The sequence below is a fragment of the Silurus meridionalis genome, chromosome 24, assembly GCF_014805685.1.
Source record: "Silurus meridionalis isolate SWU-2019-XX chromosome 24, ASM1480568v1, whole genome shotgun sequence".
NCBI lineage: Eukaryota > Metazoa > Chordata > Actinopteri > Siluriformes > Siluridae > Silurus > Silurus meridionalis.
In genome coordinates this window covers 8841282-8855991 of record NC_060907.1, presented here as the reverse complement: position 1 = coordinate 8855991, position 14710 = coordinate 8841282, and the positions used below count along the sequence as shown (strand labels likewise).

Here is a 14710-nt window from a genome sequence, read left to right as displayed (position 1 = left end):
AATTTTTTTTTTTATTTAATCCACCTTATTTTGCACAATTAAAATCGAGCTTAGCTTTCTTTACCTCCCAGTATTACTGACAAATGACACAATCCATCGAACAATCCAGAGACACCATGCCACAAACTTGTTCGCCAGCTGCACAAAAATATCAGCACTTCCATTAAAAGGTGCTTGTAAATTCAGAGGCCACTTTAATAGAAACACATGCCTGGTCATGCAAATCAGCCAGTCATGTGATGCAATGCATGAAATAGGACACAGGATACAGTTTATCTTCACATTGATTACTAGTAAGAAGAAAAATTGTGATCTCAGTGACTTGAGAGTGGCCTGGTTGAGAGGTCATGTAGCGGTTTATTGTCATTTCAAACATATACAGTTAGTACAGTACACAGAAAACGGTTCTTCCAGGACCAAGGTGTTACACAAGACAACATATATTAACACTGACCAACACAAAACTAGCGAGAACAAACTGACCTATACACAAAACTACATAAAAATAGCATGTGTGCAAAGAACATTTTGTGCAATCTGACAAATACAATAAGACAATAAAACACTGACAGTGTAGTACCGACAAGAGCTAAATATGTGATAGTGCAAGAAATTGTCCAAATAATAACAAATACTGTTTATAAATAATATTTATTAATAATGATAATATTATTACTAATGATATTATAATTAATACTATTAATTAATCATAGAAAATGTTGATCTACTGACATTTTTACACACAACAGCCTCTAAAACCGAGACTATGATAGTGAAAAAAAACATAGAGAAAGTGGCAACTGAGGGGAAGATGGTAGTTCAGTGGTTAAAGCTTAAGACTTTGAATCCGTAGGTTGTGTGTTCAAATCCCAGCTGCCACTTAAGAGCAAGGCCCTTAACCCTATAACTGCTCAGTTGTATGAATGAGACAAACGTGATTAGCTCAGGATAAAGGTCTCTGCCAAATGCAGTAAATGTAAATAACGCCTTAACGATAAGAGAGGTGTAAATGATTTTTGTTATCTTTGGTAGTACCTTGGTCCTCAAGTGTTTTGCACAGTAACCAGCTGCATATGATTGAACCGGCTTGCGTCAATATATTTAATAGAAGTTAAATTTGAGATTTTTCTATTCAGACCATTGAATTTCTGTCTAGGTTTTTTCACCTGATGAGGATAGAATGGGATTTTACAGCTGACCAGCAGTGGTGCTTTAAACACACAGTGCAGGGGCACGCTGCAGAATCCCACTTCTCTTATTCATTCACTCCACCTGCCTGTATTATTTCTCTCGTTTTCCCATTTCTTTTTTTTTTTATTAATTTTTTCTCTATAGCTCAGCTCTAGGTCCACAAGTGTCAAAGTATTTAAATGCTTGGATACATTTTAACTGGCTCATCGTCAGCCCAGTTAGAAAAGACATGCCGAATCTCACTCTCCCGCTCTTTCTCTGTCTCATCATTCCTTCCATTCTTCATTTTCACACAAACACACCCATACGCACATTCCGTCAGTTTCCCCACCATGTATTCATGTGATGCTGATAGGGTCACACTTTTCACGCATACCTGCCTCTCACAAACACTCTCTATTTACTCTACACCTATACATACACACACATCAGGCATTGGCTACGGGGTTACCATAGCAACCCTGGAGCCCTCCTTAAGCCGATGGCTTCGGGGTACAAATGCCGATATAGGACTATACTGTAGGAGCCTTGTGCATGTGGAATTTCTGACACTCTGCTTCAAATATGGCTTCTGCTCTGATTCTGTCCTTCAAATGGGTCAATCTTGGGAATGAATAAGAATTCCTTTACATTGAAGTGACCAATCAAATAAAGGGATCATTCTTTGTTTTTTCTTTAAACTTGGGGATAAAATGCAGTGACACATGGTGTTACAATAAAATAATTCATCCTGGTTTAAGATTATTTTCCTACATCAGCATTCACTGAGGTGAATTGATTTCTCTTAGACTACAACGACTTGCATCATTATTTTTTTAACCGTATATATTTACAATTTAATGTTGTGAAACATTTCGGTGACAACTTATAGACCAGAAGATAAGAAATCCTTATATCTGAAAACATGGTGAAAAAATGATTTTTTTAAATATTCACTGGACATTAGGGGTGTTACGGTACACGTATTCGTAACAAACGGTTCGGTGCACGTGTGTACTGAATGCAATCCTTTTTATGTTCGGAACATAGTTTAAATCTGAGTTCCCTTCCGAACGTATTAAGTGGCGGACCGCAAGTTTGTTTGGTCTCAGTCTCACACTTTGAGTGCGTTTTTTTAATTTTTTTATCATCATTATTATAATTATTATTATTATTATTATTAAACGTGAAATCATACATAACAATGCAAGGGGTATAAAAAAAGAAACTAAAGTTAGTACAGTGTCACTGTGGCTACGTCGTACGAGAAATACGATTTGTAGCGTGTAGCGTGTAGTGTAAAACTCAAGCGCTATGGATTCCTTAGCGTTTTATGTCCAGCTTCAAGAATTTCTCGTAAAAGGAAAAAATCCTAACAATTTCACACATCGAGGGAGTGAATGAAATGAAGGATTGAAGGAATGAAGACATTTGTTCAAGTGTTGTGAAATGAATAGAACAGTTAAGTAGAACATATCTTCAGAAAATATTAAATATTACATGTAAAAAACACACATATATACATATCTGTATTACTCAAATAGGATCTAACAAATGTAAACTATTTAATACCATTTTTCCATTTATTAAACTTTATTTAAACATTTTTTTCGTGCCAATTTAATCAAATATTCAATTTATTTTTCATTTTTATCATTTATTTATTTTAAAATATTATGAAATATTATAAAATATGTTATGTATTATTTAACCTAAGAGGCATTTTTTTAAAAATTGTTTTAAAAATGGAAACGTTTGATGTTCACTAATGTTAGATTAATAATAATAAAAAAAACGACTTTAATAAAAAAATACGACAAGCTATTTTATGTTTTGCATTTCTTCTCATTAACTGTACAGAATTTAAAACGAACCATGATTTAAAAACCGATTTACGTGCAGAACCGTGTGTACAGTTTCACTCTTGCTGGACAAAATATTAAATAAACATTTAACACACAAAAACTTAAGAAATTTCGATTATGTTGAGTGACTGCCATAGAAATGGCCATGAAAAAAGAGGTTACTATAGAAACCACAGCGTATTCAGAACCGTGCATCAACACATTTTTGTTTGAGGATTCAGCAACACTCGTATAAAATCCTACAACAACTCTAACAGCACTGAATAGTACTGGTACTAGTAATGTAAGGGAAACAATTGTAAATATTTTTTATTGATCTATTACAAGCATGTACTTATGTACATCTGAAACCGGGTCATAAACCAGAGTGTTGGAGAGCAATGAGTGAAGAATGGTGTGTCTATAAGCGTTTGTTTACGTGCGTGTGTCCACATTGTCATGCTGGTGACAGGTGGCTGCTACACTATCGTTCATGTGATCTAGGGCAAATGATTCATAGCGGAAATGTGGAGGCTTTAAAAACAGAGACAACTGCACATGGCATTCAGCCTTGACCATCGGCGAGTAAGAGAGATACACAGGAGGAAGAAGCGCTGCTGCTGCTGCTGCTGCTGCTGCTGCTGCTGCTTTTTATGGCACACAATGACATACAGATACAGGGGGGAGCAATAAATCTGGTGAGTCACACAGAGAAACCGTTTGTGTAAAAAACAATTTTATATTTATAATGAAAATATATATATAAATAAGCCTTTTCTAAGGAGATTGTAGGTATCATGAGTTGTTTTTTTTTTACACTTATGGCTTCTTTTTTCTCTTCTCAGCAAAAAATGTCATTATGAAGACAGCAAAAATGCAGTGTAAAATGCAACTGGCGAGCCCTCTGCTGCCAAGGAGGTGAAATGCGTTTACAATGAGAACATTAATTAGCAACAAATCCACTCGTTTTAATTCCCTGTGGAAATTGGGTGGTGCTAAGCAGCTGTTCCCTGTGGCATGCTAGCTAATGCGTTCAACTTAAGATCGTAACTTAAAATAAAAAATAAATTAAAAAAACATCCTCTCCATTCCTGGAATTGCTCCTCAGCCTAAAGTTGGTTGAGCAATTGACTTTAAATGAACATGGCTCTACTGAGTTCTAATGTGTTAGGCCACAAAGGTGTTAATAAAGTCAGGTACTGATGTAGGTCATGTGAGGAAGCCTAGAGTGAAGTCAGTGTTCCAATTAATCCCAAAGTTTAGATCCAAGCTCTATAGAAGGCCATTTAAGATCTTCCATTCAAAATCATGAAAACCATATATTCATGGAAGTGACTTTGTGCACAGGGGCATTGTCATGCTGGAACGGTTTTGGCTCTCCTGGTTCAAGTGACGGGGAAAATGTAATGCTACTGCATCCAAAGACATACTGTACAATTGTGTGCCCCCAATATTGTGGTAACATTGTGTAGAAGAACCACACGAGGCAGAAAATTTCATTCGTACCAAAATCTTTGTACACATATTGTATATTTTGACTAGTTTAAATCTTAAAACACACGATCATGGAGGAGACTTTCCTTTCTTAGTGCATGTTTTCCCCTCACAGAAATGACACAAATAGCAACAAAGCTTCAACATCTCATTTCCAAGGTACACTAAAACGAGTGAAACATCATTTCGGAGCCAGAAAAATATGACCAGAAAACAGAAATAGAGAATTTGGTCAAGGAAAGAGAGAAGGAGAAAGACTATGGATCATTCTTACACTTCTAGTTTTTTTTTTTTTTTTTGGCCAGATGGTGTTTGGTTTCTAGTCAGCAGGAAATTTGGGGATGAATTAACATAATACTTAAGAAATAAAACACACCATGTGGTGCTATTATTAGAAATTAGGGAACAACGGGGTAAAAGAATTACCATTTTTTTGTTCAGTTTTCTAGATCGGTTGAATGTTGTGGGCCGTTTTTTTTGACCAAAGAAAATCAAATACGCAGTTGTAATGTCCTGAAACCGTTCCTGTATTGTAGTCAGACCTAAATATGAATTCAATTGAAACATATGCTATAATCTGTAATGTTAATTAAAGTGTATTGAATTTTTTTGTATGAAATATTACATATTTAAAATAAATGTTAAATCATGATCATCAGTTGCACTATTATATTACAAACACACACACGCACCCCCACACACCAAATATGTAATTATCATCAGATAGTTTTTTAATTAGGGAATTAATTAGAGCAGATGATGTATTTTCTCAGTGAATGTATTTCGAAAGCATTTTTTCTTGCTTCATCCCGATTTAATCTCAAAATAAAATCCGTCAATGAATTCTGGAGCCAGAATTTTAACTATAGTGCTCCAATGCTATAAAAGATCAAACTCTCGGTAATATTTTTCCAAGCCTTGTGTATCTTCACATTATATATTATATACAGTGTGAAGGTATTTGTCTGTACTAATCACACAAGGTACAGATGTGGTGGATAGAGAACACTTACAGGGTTTATTTTTAAGCTTGTGTACAACAATTTAGCTTAGGATCTGCCATTGATCTTCAAATGTGTGTGTGTGTGTGTGTGTGTGTGTGTGTGTGTGTGTGTGTGTGTGTGTGTGTGTGAGAAGTACGCATCTGCTGTTCTCACTGGCAGTTCTATATACACCATGTGCTCAGTGACAGAATTCCAACAAATCAGGTGACATGAGATGGCGGAACTGGGTCTCATTCACACTACCCAGTCTGATATGGCTGCATACAGATACACTTTTGTCTAAATACTGCTCATCTCTCTGTAAAAAAAAATCATCTCATGTTTAAAAAAAAAAGAAAAGCACATGACATTCACATCTGTCAATACACAATCAGCACTTTTCTGATGTGATGTTCATAAATAATTTTGGTGTGTTTTGAGCTTTTTTTTTTTTTTTTTTTACAAGTAAAGGACTACCAGAGCTTTGAAAAAAAAATCCTTCATTAAACACAAAGGCTTGGATGGAACCGAAGAACCAGTGATGATAGAGTTTGGGTGGAAAAAATAGAAAAGAGAGAGAGAGAGAGAGAGAGAGAGAGAGAGAGAGAGAGAAAGATCATTTCATTGCCATGGCAGCAACTGAAGCCTCTCTGACTATTTACATGGACGATATTAAAAAAAAAAACAAAGATTGACAGATGTGGAAGAAAGCCGCAAAAATCAGAAACCAACAAAAAGGTGTGAGCAGGCATTTGAAGTAAACTGTACAGAAAACAATGTGAAACTCTGATGCCATGTCATTTAATGTCTTATAATTAATAAAATGACATCCAGTCATGTAATCGAAACCATAGCAACACGCACGTGTTCGGGATGGGGTTTTTTTCGAACGAAATTTTTTTTTCGTTCTCCTGTTGCTTCATTAACGCTGTATTGTGTGTGTCGTGCATGTCGTGACACACGTCTTATAACATGCACATGACAATAGTCAATTAAAGCTTCTGTTTTTTTTTTTTTTTTTCGATGTTCATGACTGAGACAGAGAATTTATCCGTCACCTTGAACATCATTATCCAGAACTCGAATATGTCTCGGGTATTGATGCGATGAATGGCATGATTGTGGATGTTACCTAAACGGCAGAAGAAAACCTTTGTAGACGGTTATTTAAAAAAAAACGAGTTTCTTTAAAATATCTGTAAAAGCAATACAATCCTTTCCTTGTGTTTATGCGCCTGGTTTTAATCTGATAAAGCAGTAACGCTTAAATCCTCAATGTGTTCGTAAATACTCTTTGTCTGTTGTATTGCTTTATCACTGGTGTTACTTTTTATAAAACGTACATAGTTTAGAAGAATTGTTTAGTGCAGATTTTATTTATAATAATTTGAAAAACTATCAAACTCTGTATTTGATCATATTATTTTTTACACCTTTTCTATAACCGTAAGAAGCCATTTCCAGCTATTTTCACCACATGAAAGAGATTCATAGTCATGACATGGTATGATTTTATATATTTTTTTTTGCGTATTAGTTTTTCTAACCAAACTTCATGGAACTCTCGTTCCTTTATTAATGCTGCGTTTGTTTTTCCACCATGTTCTCTGTATATATCTTCCTGAAAAAAATGACATATTGTCAATGTAGCTTCCTATGACGTCCACCTTGATGACACAAGCACACAGAGAAGATACACTATTGTAAGCATGAATTGTTAAACTCAGTGCTGTGAGTAGACGGTTAATGATATGCTCCGGGACACTAAAACTTTTCCGAATGCTGGAGGTTCTGAAGAGATCGAGTCGGTGCACGTGGTTGTGTGTCGGTCCGGTTTTGGAACGAGGAACAAGTCGGTTTTTTTATTTTTTTTAGAGGCATCGACGTGATGTAGGTGAGACAGCAAAGAGAGCAAAGCGCCGGGCTCTGGGTGCGCACCACACACCACGTGCCATCTGGCAACCCGCTGTCAGAGTAAACGGCACAGTCAGACGGACCTGAGCTGCTTGGACCGAATCCACTGAACACAGCGGCACTGTGTGGCTCATGTCTCTCTCTCTCTCTTACTCTCTCGGTCTCATTCTCTAAAACAGCTTATCCTCTCTCTCTCTCTCTCTCTCTCTCTCTCTACCAAGTGGACTGGTTCTTAACACAGCTTATCAATTGCTGCTGCCCCTGTCACGCTCTCTCCAAATCTGACTTCTATATAATAGTTTCTCTTCTCTCGCTCTCTCTCTCTCTCTCTCTCTCTCTCTCTCTCTCTCTGTCATGTTTTTCAAGTAAAACTGAATTGTAAAAGCTTAAAACACACACACACACACACACACACACACACACACACACACACACACAACTTTTTACTGTGTGTAAAAAAAGCAAGAGGGACAAAGAACGAGTCGTTCAGCGACATGATAATTTTATAGCAAAAAATCTAAATTTTAAAACAGTCCTGAATGAGACAGTGGCTCACCAAGCTGCTGCAGCGAAAGATGAAAATACTGATAAAGAACTGAGGCATGGTCACTTCAGTCTTTTCCTTTAATCGAATTATCCTTGCTAGTTAAGCTGGAACAGATAGTGTATTTAAGCTTGAGTGTGTGTGTGTTTGTTTTTGTTTGTCTAATATAATTCTAGTTAGCTTGATTTCACAGTTTAATAGCCAGTGCAAAGCTTTTACCAAATTGTGCAAAATTTTTAGAAAACATTTTATTTTATTAGTTTTTTTGCAGCACTGGGTGCGTATTAATAAATAAAAATAAACTGAAATCAGATCTCACAGAGCTCAGAGAACCCGAGAGGCCACGTGTCTGAATGGACATGATGGACCGTTAACGACTAGCAGCGCGTCTTCATAACGACTCGGTCACTCGCTCGGGTTTAGACTCACATGTCACATTTCAGTCTGCAAACACAACGGAGCTGGGTTCGGATCAAGCCGGAGCTCATATGAAATCACGGAAGCAAAACAAGTGCCTAAATAGATGGGATAAACCCGTTCAGGTGTAGAAGGCGGGGAAAAAAAGTCAGAATTAAAAAAAATTAAAAATAAATAGCAAACAAACGAAAATAAGTTGAATACACAGACTACCAGAATTGGAACAAAAACCGACATCTTTGAGCTGCGAGACGAATTCACTTTCCCGCAAACAAGTACAAGAAATCAAAGTTTTATTTAACAGATCTCATTCAACACAAACGTACACAATCACAACAACAATCCTCCCTTCAGAAAAAGTTATGAAATTAAATTAAAGAGATGAATGCTATACATGTTATTCATAATACAATTATTTATACACAATGAAATACGCAGCTTTGCTGAAGTGCTTTCTCTAACCTTTCTCCACAACTGTGTAACAACTGTTTTTGTAACTGACTAATCCATCGGCCATTGACTAATCACACAGTTATTTCTCGGTTTCAGTCCACAGAAACAATGAATTCGCAACTGCATTCTGATTAACAGCTTTTGGAGCTTCATTTCAATCACATTTATTAGTGAATGCAACAACTGTAATAAGTGAATTAAAGTGTAAACCTGGAAATTAAAACAAACTGACATGTTCCTGGCGTAAAAACGGCATTAGGTGAGCAAGGAACCTTCTGATCGCTGCTCAAATGGAGCAAATGAACTTGGAACTCTTGTTGAGATGTAAATACAGCAGGTGGCAGACTGACTAACTAAAAATGTGTAATAAGTACTAAATGCTAAATTAGTCCTCTGATTCTTGAATAAAATTATTTTATAATTAATGCCAAAAACAACTCAAATGTTATTTAAATAAATAAAATGTCATCTGTATCTGTTACACAAAAGCTCAAATCAAGTAAGTAATCATTTTATATATATATATTATTTTATGATATCTAAATGATTATTCTATGACTATAAACATCATATCATTGATATTCATTCAATCAATAATCAGATATCAGATATCAGATATATCGGGTTTAGTGGTAATAATTTACAAATGTATTTAGATTTTTTTTATATGTACATACCTTTTTATCTTTTAAAAATCTGATAAAAGATAATTAGATATTATAAGATATTATAATTCATTTACATATATATATATACATATATATATATATATAGAGAGAGAGAGAGAGAGAGAGAGAGAGAGAGAAAGAGTATTGAAATATATTAGATTAAAATAGTATTAAAATATATTAGATAATTTAGATAAGAATTAATTACAAAATAATAAAATACTATAATTTAGTCTTCATATATATATATATATATATATATAAGATAAAAATCTAATATTTTAATAATATATTTAGTGCTATTCAAGGTATAAGCTTTATTTATATATTGAGAAAAAAAAAACAGATCATTCAGAAAAAAAAATTGACATCTAGGATCATGTAGAAAATGAAACCCTGGATTATTCAAGAAAAATAAAATCCTGAATAATATAGAAATCCTGGATAATTTCGATTCTCTCTTCTCGCTCTACTTTTCATCACATGAGGAACAAGTGGAAGTAGTTACACCTGGTTTTGCTCCAGCAGCTGTAGCAGGACTGTCTACACTGGAGAAATATCATGTGATCAGATTAATTCATGATTGTGTAGATATTATTACAGATTGTAATCTTTTGTGTTTAATGATGTTTTTGGTGCATGTCGTGGACTCTAGAAAGAGTCACCTTTTTTTATTATTATTATTCCCAACTAAATGTAACCAGTTTGACACTATAGCGTGTGGCGATCACCATTACGCACGTGCCGTGGCGTGTTCCGTTTCCGGTCACGTGGCATTGCGTATATGGACGTAAAGGACGTGGTTGCCTGAATAACCCGGATTGCTTTTTCCTCCGCTCTCGACTCAGATATAGGGCCTGTGCGCGCTCCCGTTTAAAACATGAGAAACGTCTCCTAACACTCTGGTGCCTGTTTACTGTGTCCTACACGCCCAGATTATATATATATATATATATATATATATATATATATATATATATATATATATATATATATAATTTATTTTCTCTCCTTCTCCTCACGGGATATGATCCAACTCCACGTATTTACCTTGCTCCATAATGCTAGCTTTCCGAGAACTGATTTGGCTGCGCTTCAGGAAGTTCTCGGCTTTGGGCCCTAATGATTTTCGTCTGACTTCACCAAGAAAAATGGCAACCCCCTTTTTTTTTCCCCCTGTGTGTCTTTATGTCTGTCTGTCTTTCGACCAGTCATATTTGTCTGCGTCCCGTCTCCAATTACTACACACGTCGAGGGAGGGAAAGAAAGAAGAACGAGGACACACACACACACACACACACACACACACACACAGTTACAATACGTAGGCCTTGAGTGGGCACGGCTAGCCATACATAAATCCCCAAACCCTTGTGACTAGCATACTAGGTAGTGTGCGGCCTATGGCAGCGTCGCTAGCACGCACACTATTTTCCCTGCACACTGCGTAGTAGGCGAGTAGGCAGGGCGGGTTCGGACGTCGCCATGGCAATGTTCCCAACGTTCTCTTTTCCTACAGCGTTTTCCATAGGGCGGATGGGCGCGCGAGGAATGTAAAGGTGGTCACGTGGTGCAGTGCAGCGTAGTGCAGGCTGCAGTGGAGGATTTTTTTTTTTTTTTCCTTTTTGTATGCACAGATGTCATGACTGGATTTTTTTTTTCTTTAGGAAGTTTATTCACAAATTAAAAAAAGAAACGAGTACGCGATTTGTGCAATGATTATTATTTGGATTTTTTTTTTTTTTTTTACTTGGGAATCTCGCGCTTAAGGCCTTAAGGCCACTTTGTTTCCTCTAACGTGTCTCAGGCACGTGCACGGGAAATAAACCTCAAAATCCAGAAAGAAAACCCAAAACAAAGCACGTGCAATCAGACGCGATTCAGATGATTACACCAAAGCACTCGGTTTCACTCTCTGGTCCACAGCTTCCACTTCTACTCAGAGCCAGTTTGTGTAGATTTGGAGTGAAAAATGGCTACTTCCACAGGAAGTGGTGCTGAGCAGTGAGTGTGAGAGCCTTATGTGATTTCCAAAATCACTAGAAACACTGTAGCAGGGGTTATAACGCCTTATAACCAGGTCCAAACTCGGTTATGAATGTAAGCAATTCTGCCCACACTTTTTTTTTTTTTTTTTTTTTAATTCTCCCCCATTTTTCTTTTTACCACATGCATAAAAAAAAGGAGAACACCATAAACAACATTTTCCCCCGTTACATAATGGCAGCATTTTGGACACAAACAAGAACGAGCAGGCCTCCTCGTGCACACAATGAAGACGACCAGCACATAATCCGAAGAAATGATCGAGAAATGTCCCCCCACCCCCACCCCCACCCCACTCTTTTGTTTTTCTTCTTCCAAGAAATTGATCTTTACCTTAATTTTTTGGGAACGGAATAATCAACCTCGATCACCTTTCCGTGCAACTCAGCTTTCCCTGTGAGAAAACAAAAGAAATAAACACTTTAGTAAAAAAAAAAAAAAGAAAGAAAGAAAGAAAGAAAGAAAGAAAGAAAGAAAAAAATGCATATAAAAGGGATGCATTTTTTTTAATGAGCAAAAAAATAAAAATGCGTAATGACGTGGAGGATTTTCACGTTTATAGACAGTGTTGCATTGGTCACAGGTTATAGGTGAGTTTGGAGAAACATGCAACTAATTTATTTATTTATTTTTTGCATAAATACTGATATAAAAAAAACATCTATAATAAAAAAATTAAAAGATTGAGTGAGGCGTGCATGCTTTCCGCTGTCGTCAATTCACAGAAAGGAAGCATTGAGTCCACAAATACATCCACTCCTATATCTAACTTAGCGTGGAAATAAATCCACGTATATGGTGGACGATGGATTTGTTGAGAGCTTTGCATTTTATTAAAAGTAAGCTTGGGAGATGTTTATCCCTCTTTTTTAATAATAGGAGTGCAGAAGAGCACCAGGTTCATGAAGAAGGGCCTACAATGAGCAGCAACGCCGCTCACTTTGACACTCGCCCTCTCCAGCCCCTGTACGGAAGAAAAAACACACACACACGCATACACACACACACATAGTCAGCCACCCTCACCGTCCGCTTCTCGCCGCTTTCCGACGCCTGGACGTCACCTACGACCAGGCCACCTCGTAGTAACCTAGGCGAGGGTTGGGGCTATGGGTCGGTACCGGGACCGGGCGGTTTTGCGCCGCGGGTTCGCCGCAGAAAATTCGCGACGGAAAATGACCGAAAAAATAAGGCGCGATGCCGCTTTGCACGCGGCGCCGATCACTCTTTAACTCGGAACAGCCCGAGAGAGAGAGAGAGAGAGAGAGAGAGAGAGAGAGAGAGGAAAAAGGAAAAAAAAAAAACGTGTGTGGCCAAATACTAAAAAAATAAAAGAAAAAAAAACAACAACAAAACAAAAAAAAAATTCTTATGCATTCATGGAATAACCCTTCTCTTCTACTCTCCAGGTCGGGGGTGTTTCAGATTGTTGAAGTGAACTTGTGTACATCAGGTCAGATTTGGACCTGATAAAAGCCTTCAGGATAGCTCAGCGCGCGCTGGACCATGCACGCGTTGCATGCATGCATGCGTGTGTTTAAAGGTGTGTAAGTGTGTGTTTGTTATGCATATGCATAAATCTATAGTTGAAATATATAGAGGCAGGCGCACGTGCGCGTTTATTAGAACCCACGTATTCTTCCAAACTAAATGCTTAATAAGGGGAGGGGGGGGGTATTCAGGTGTCACCTTAAGGAATAATAATAATAATAATAATAATAATAATAATAATAATAATAATAAGTCGTACAAGCTTACCTGACAGCGTTTCAATGGCTTTGATTGCCCACTTTTGGTCAGGGAAATCCACGAAAGCGTAGCCGGACTTGAGTAAGACGGTCCTGTCGCTGACGGGCAGCTCGCGCTCGCCGAACAGCCGCTTCAGGTCTTCCACAGTGACCGAGGGACTCAGGTTCCCCACGTACAGTTTATTCATGATCCAAAAGCACGGAACGGAAATGAACAGCAGCGGCAACAACAACAACAACAACAACAACAGCAGCAGCAGCAGCAGCAACTACTACTACAACTACAACAAAAAGAGCAACAGCAACACTACAAGAACGACAACACAAAAAAAAAAAAAAAAAACCCGAAAAAAAACGAAAGAAAGAAAAACACGCACCGCACGCACGCGCGCGCGCGCGCTCGCCCGCTCTCTCGCACACTCGCTCTCTCTCGCGCGCGCGCGCTCACACACTCTCTCTCTCTCTCTCTCTCTCTTTCTCTCTCTCTCGCACGCGCACGCACGCAAACACGCGATTTAAGGCTAATGGAGGTGCGACGGAACAAATACCGAGAAATAAATGAAATAAGAAAAGATCAGGAATGGAGAGTCGGTTCCGGTCAGTAGAATCCCCAGCATCAAGTTCTCTCCCTCTCTCTCTCTCTCTCTCTTTCTCTCTCTCTCTCTCTGTGTAAATCACTTGACTGAAAGGTTTTTTTTTTAAGAAAAAAAAGAAAGAAAGAAAGAAATGTTGCAACGTCACACCGAATAAGCACCGCCTATTGGATAAAAGCTCGCGCGCAGAGAATCAGATGCCTTTCTATTACAGTCATTCAATCAGACCCGAGAACCTGAAGCACAACAGAAGGAAGAGCGGAGAAGAGCAGAGCAACGTGCTGATGGACACACCTCGATCACACACACACACACACACACACACACACCTGAAGCCTTGAGCCAAGCTCAGCAAAGAACAATAACAGCAGCAGAGCAGGATGCACAAATAAACACACAAGCGCCTCCATGGTGATGGTCATGTTTGGGTTTTTATATATACTTGGGCTTGGTTATGCCACTCATTGTTGTTTTTTTTTTTTTGCTTCTTTTTTATTTTTATTTTTTGCAACAGTGCAATACAAAATTTTTACATCTTTTGTAAACAAGGTCTTTAGTGTTGCAAACAACAGGAAGAAAGAAAATGCATAATAGAGGGGAACCTCATTTGCTTTGAGGGTGGGCTGTGATTTTTTTTTTTCTCAACACTAACTGGAAAAAGCATCATAGTAATTATTTTGTGTTTGTTTGTTTTTTGCAAAGATGTAGAGAAGAAGCATAGCCAGAAATGAAGAGCGAGCTGGGCTCGTTTTCTCTTTATATAATCCAGCAAAACACCTTTACAGCATCACACCTCCTCCGCCATGCTTCCCACTGGGAATCATGCATTCATGGTT

The 14710-nt window shown here is 37.6% G+C and overlaps 1 protein-coding gene across 2 annotated transcripts in view; it reads right to left on the bottom strand.

Annotated features, from left to right (window-relative positions):
- igf2bp2b (insulin-like growth factor 2 mRNA binding protein 2b) overlaps positions 1-13627 on the bottom strand; it is a 56146-nt gene extending 42519 nt beyond the window's left edge. The window contains exons 1-2 of one of the 2 annotated variants that reach the window (XM_046837373.1): positions 13292-13627; positions 11867-11927 (exon numbers count right to left, since the gene is read on the bottom strand). In XM_046837373.1, the coding sequence (XP_046693329.1) occupies positions 11867-11927; positions 13292-13469 (239 nt within the window). In that variant the 5' untranslated portion in view covers positions 13470-13627. Of the gene's footprint in view, positions 1-11866; positions 11928-12559; positions 12783-13291 lie in introns of those variants that run through there. The other variant, XM_046837376.1, reaches the window with a different exon arrangement.
- Positions 13628-14710: the final 1083 nt, after the last annotated feature.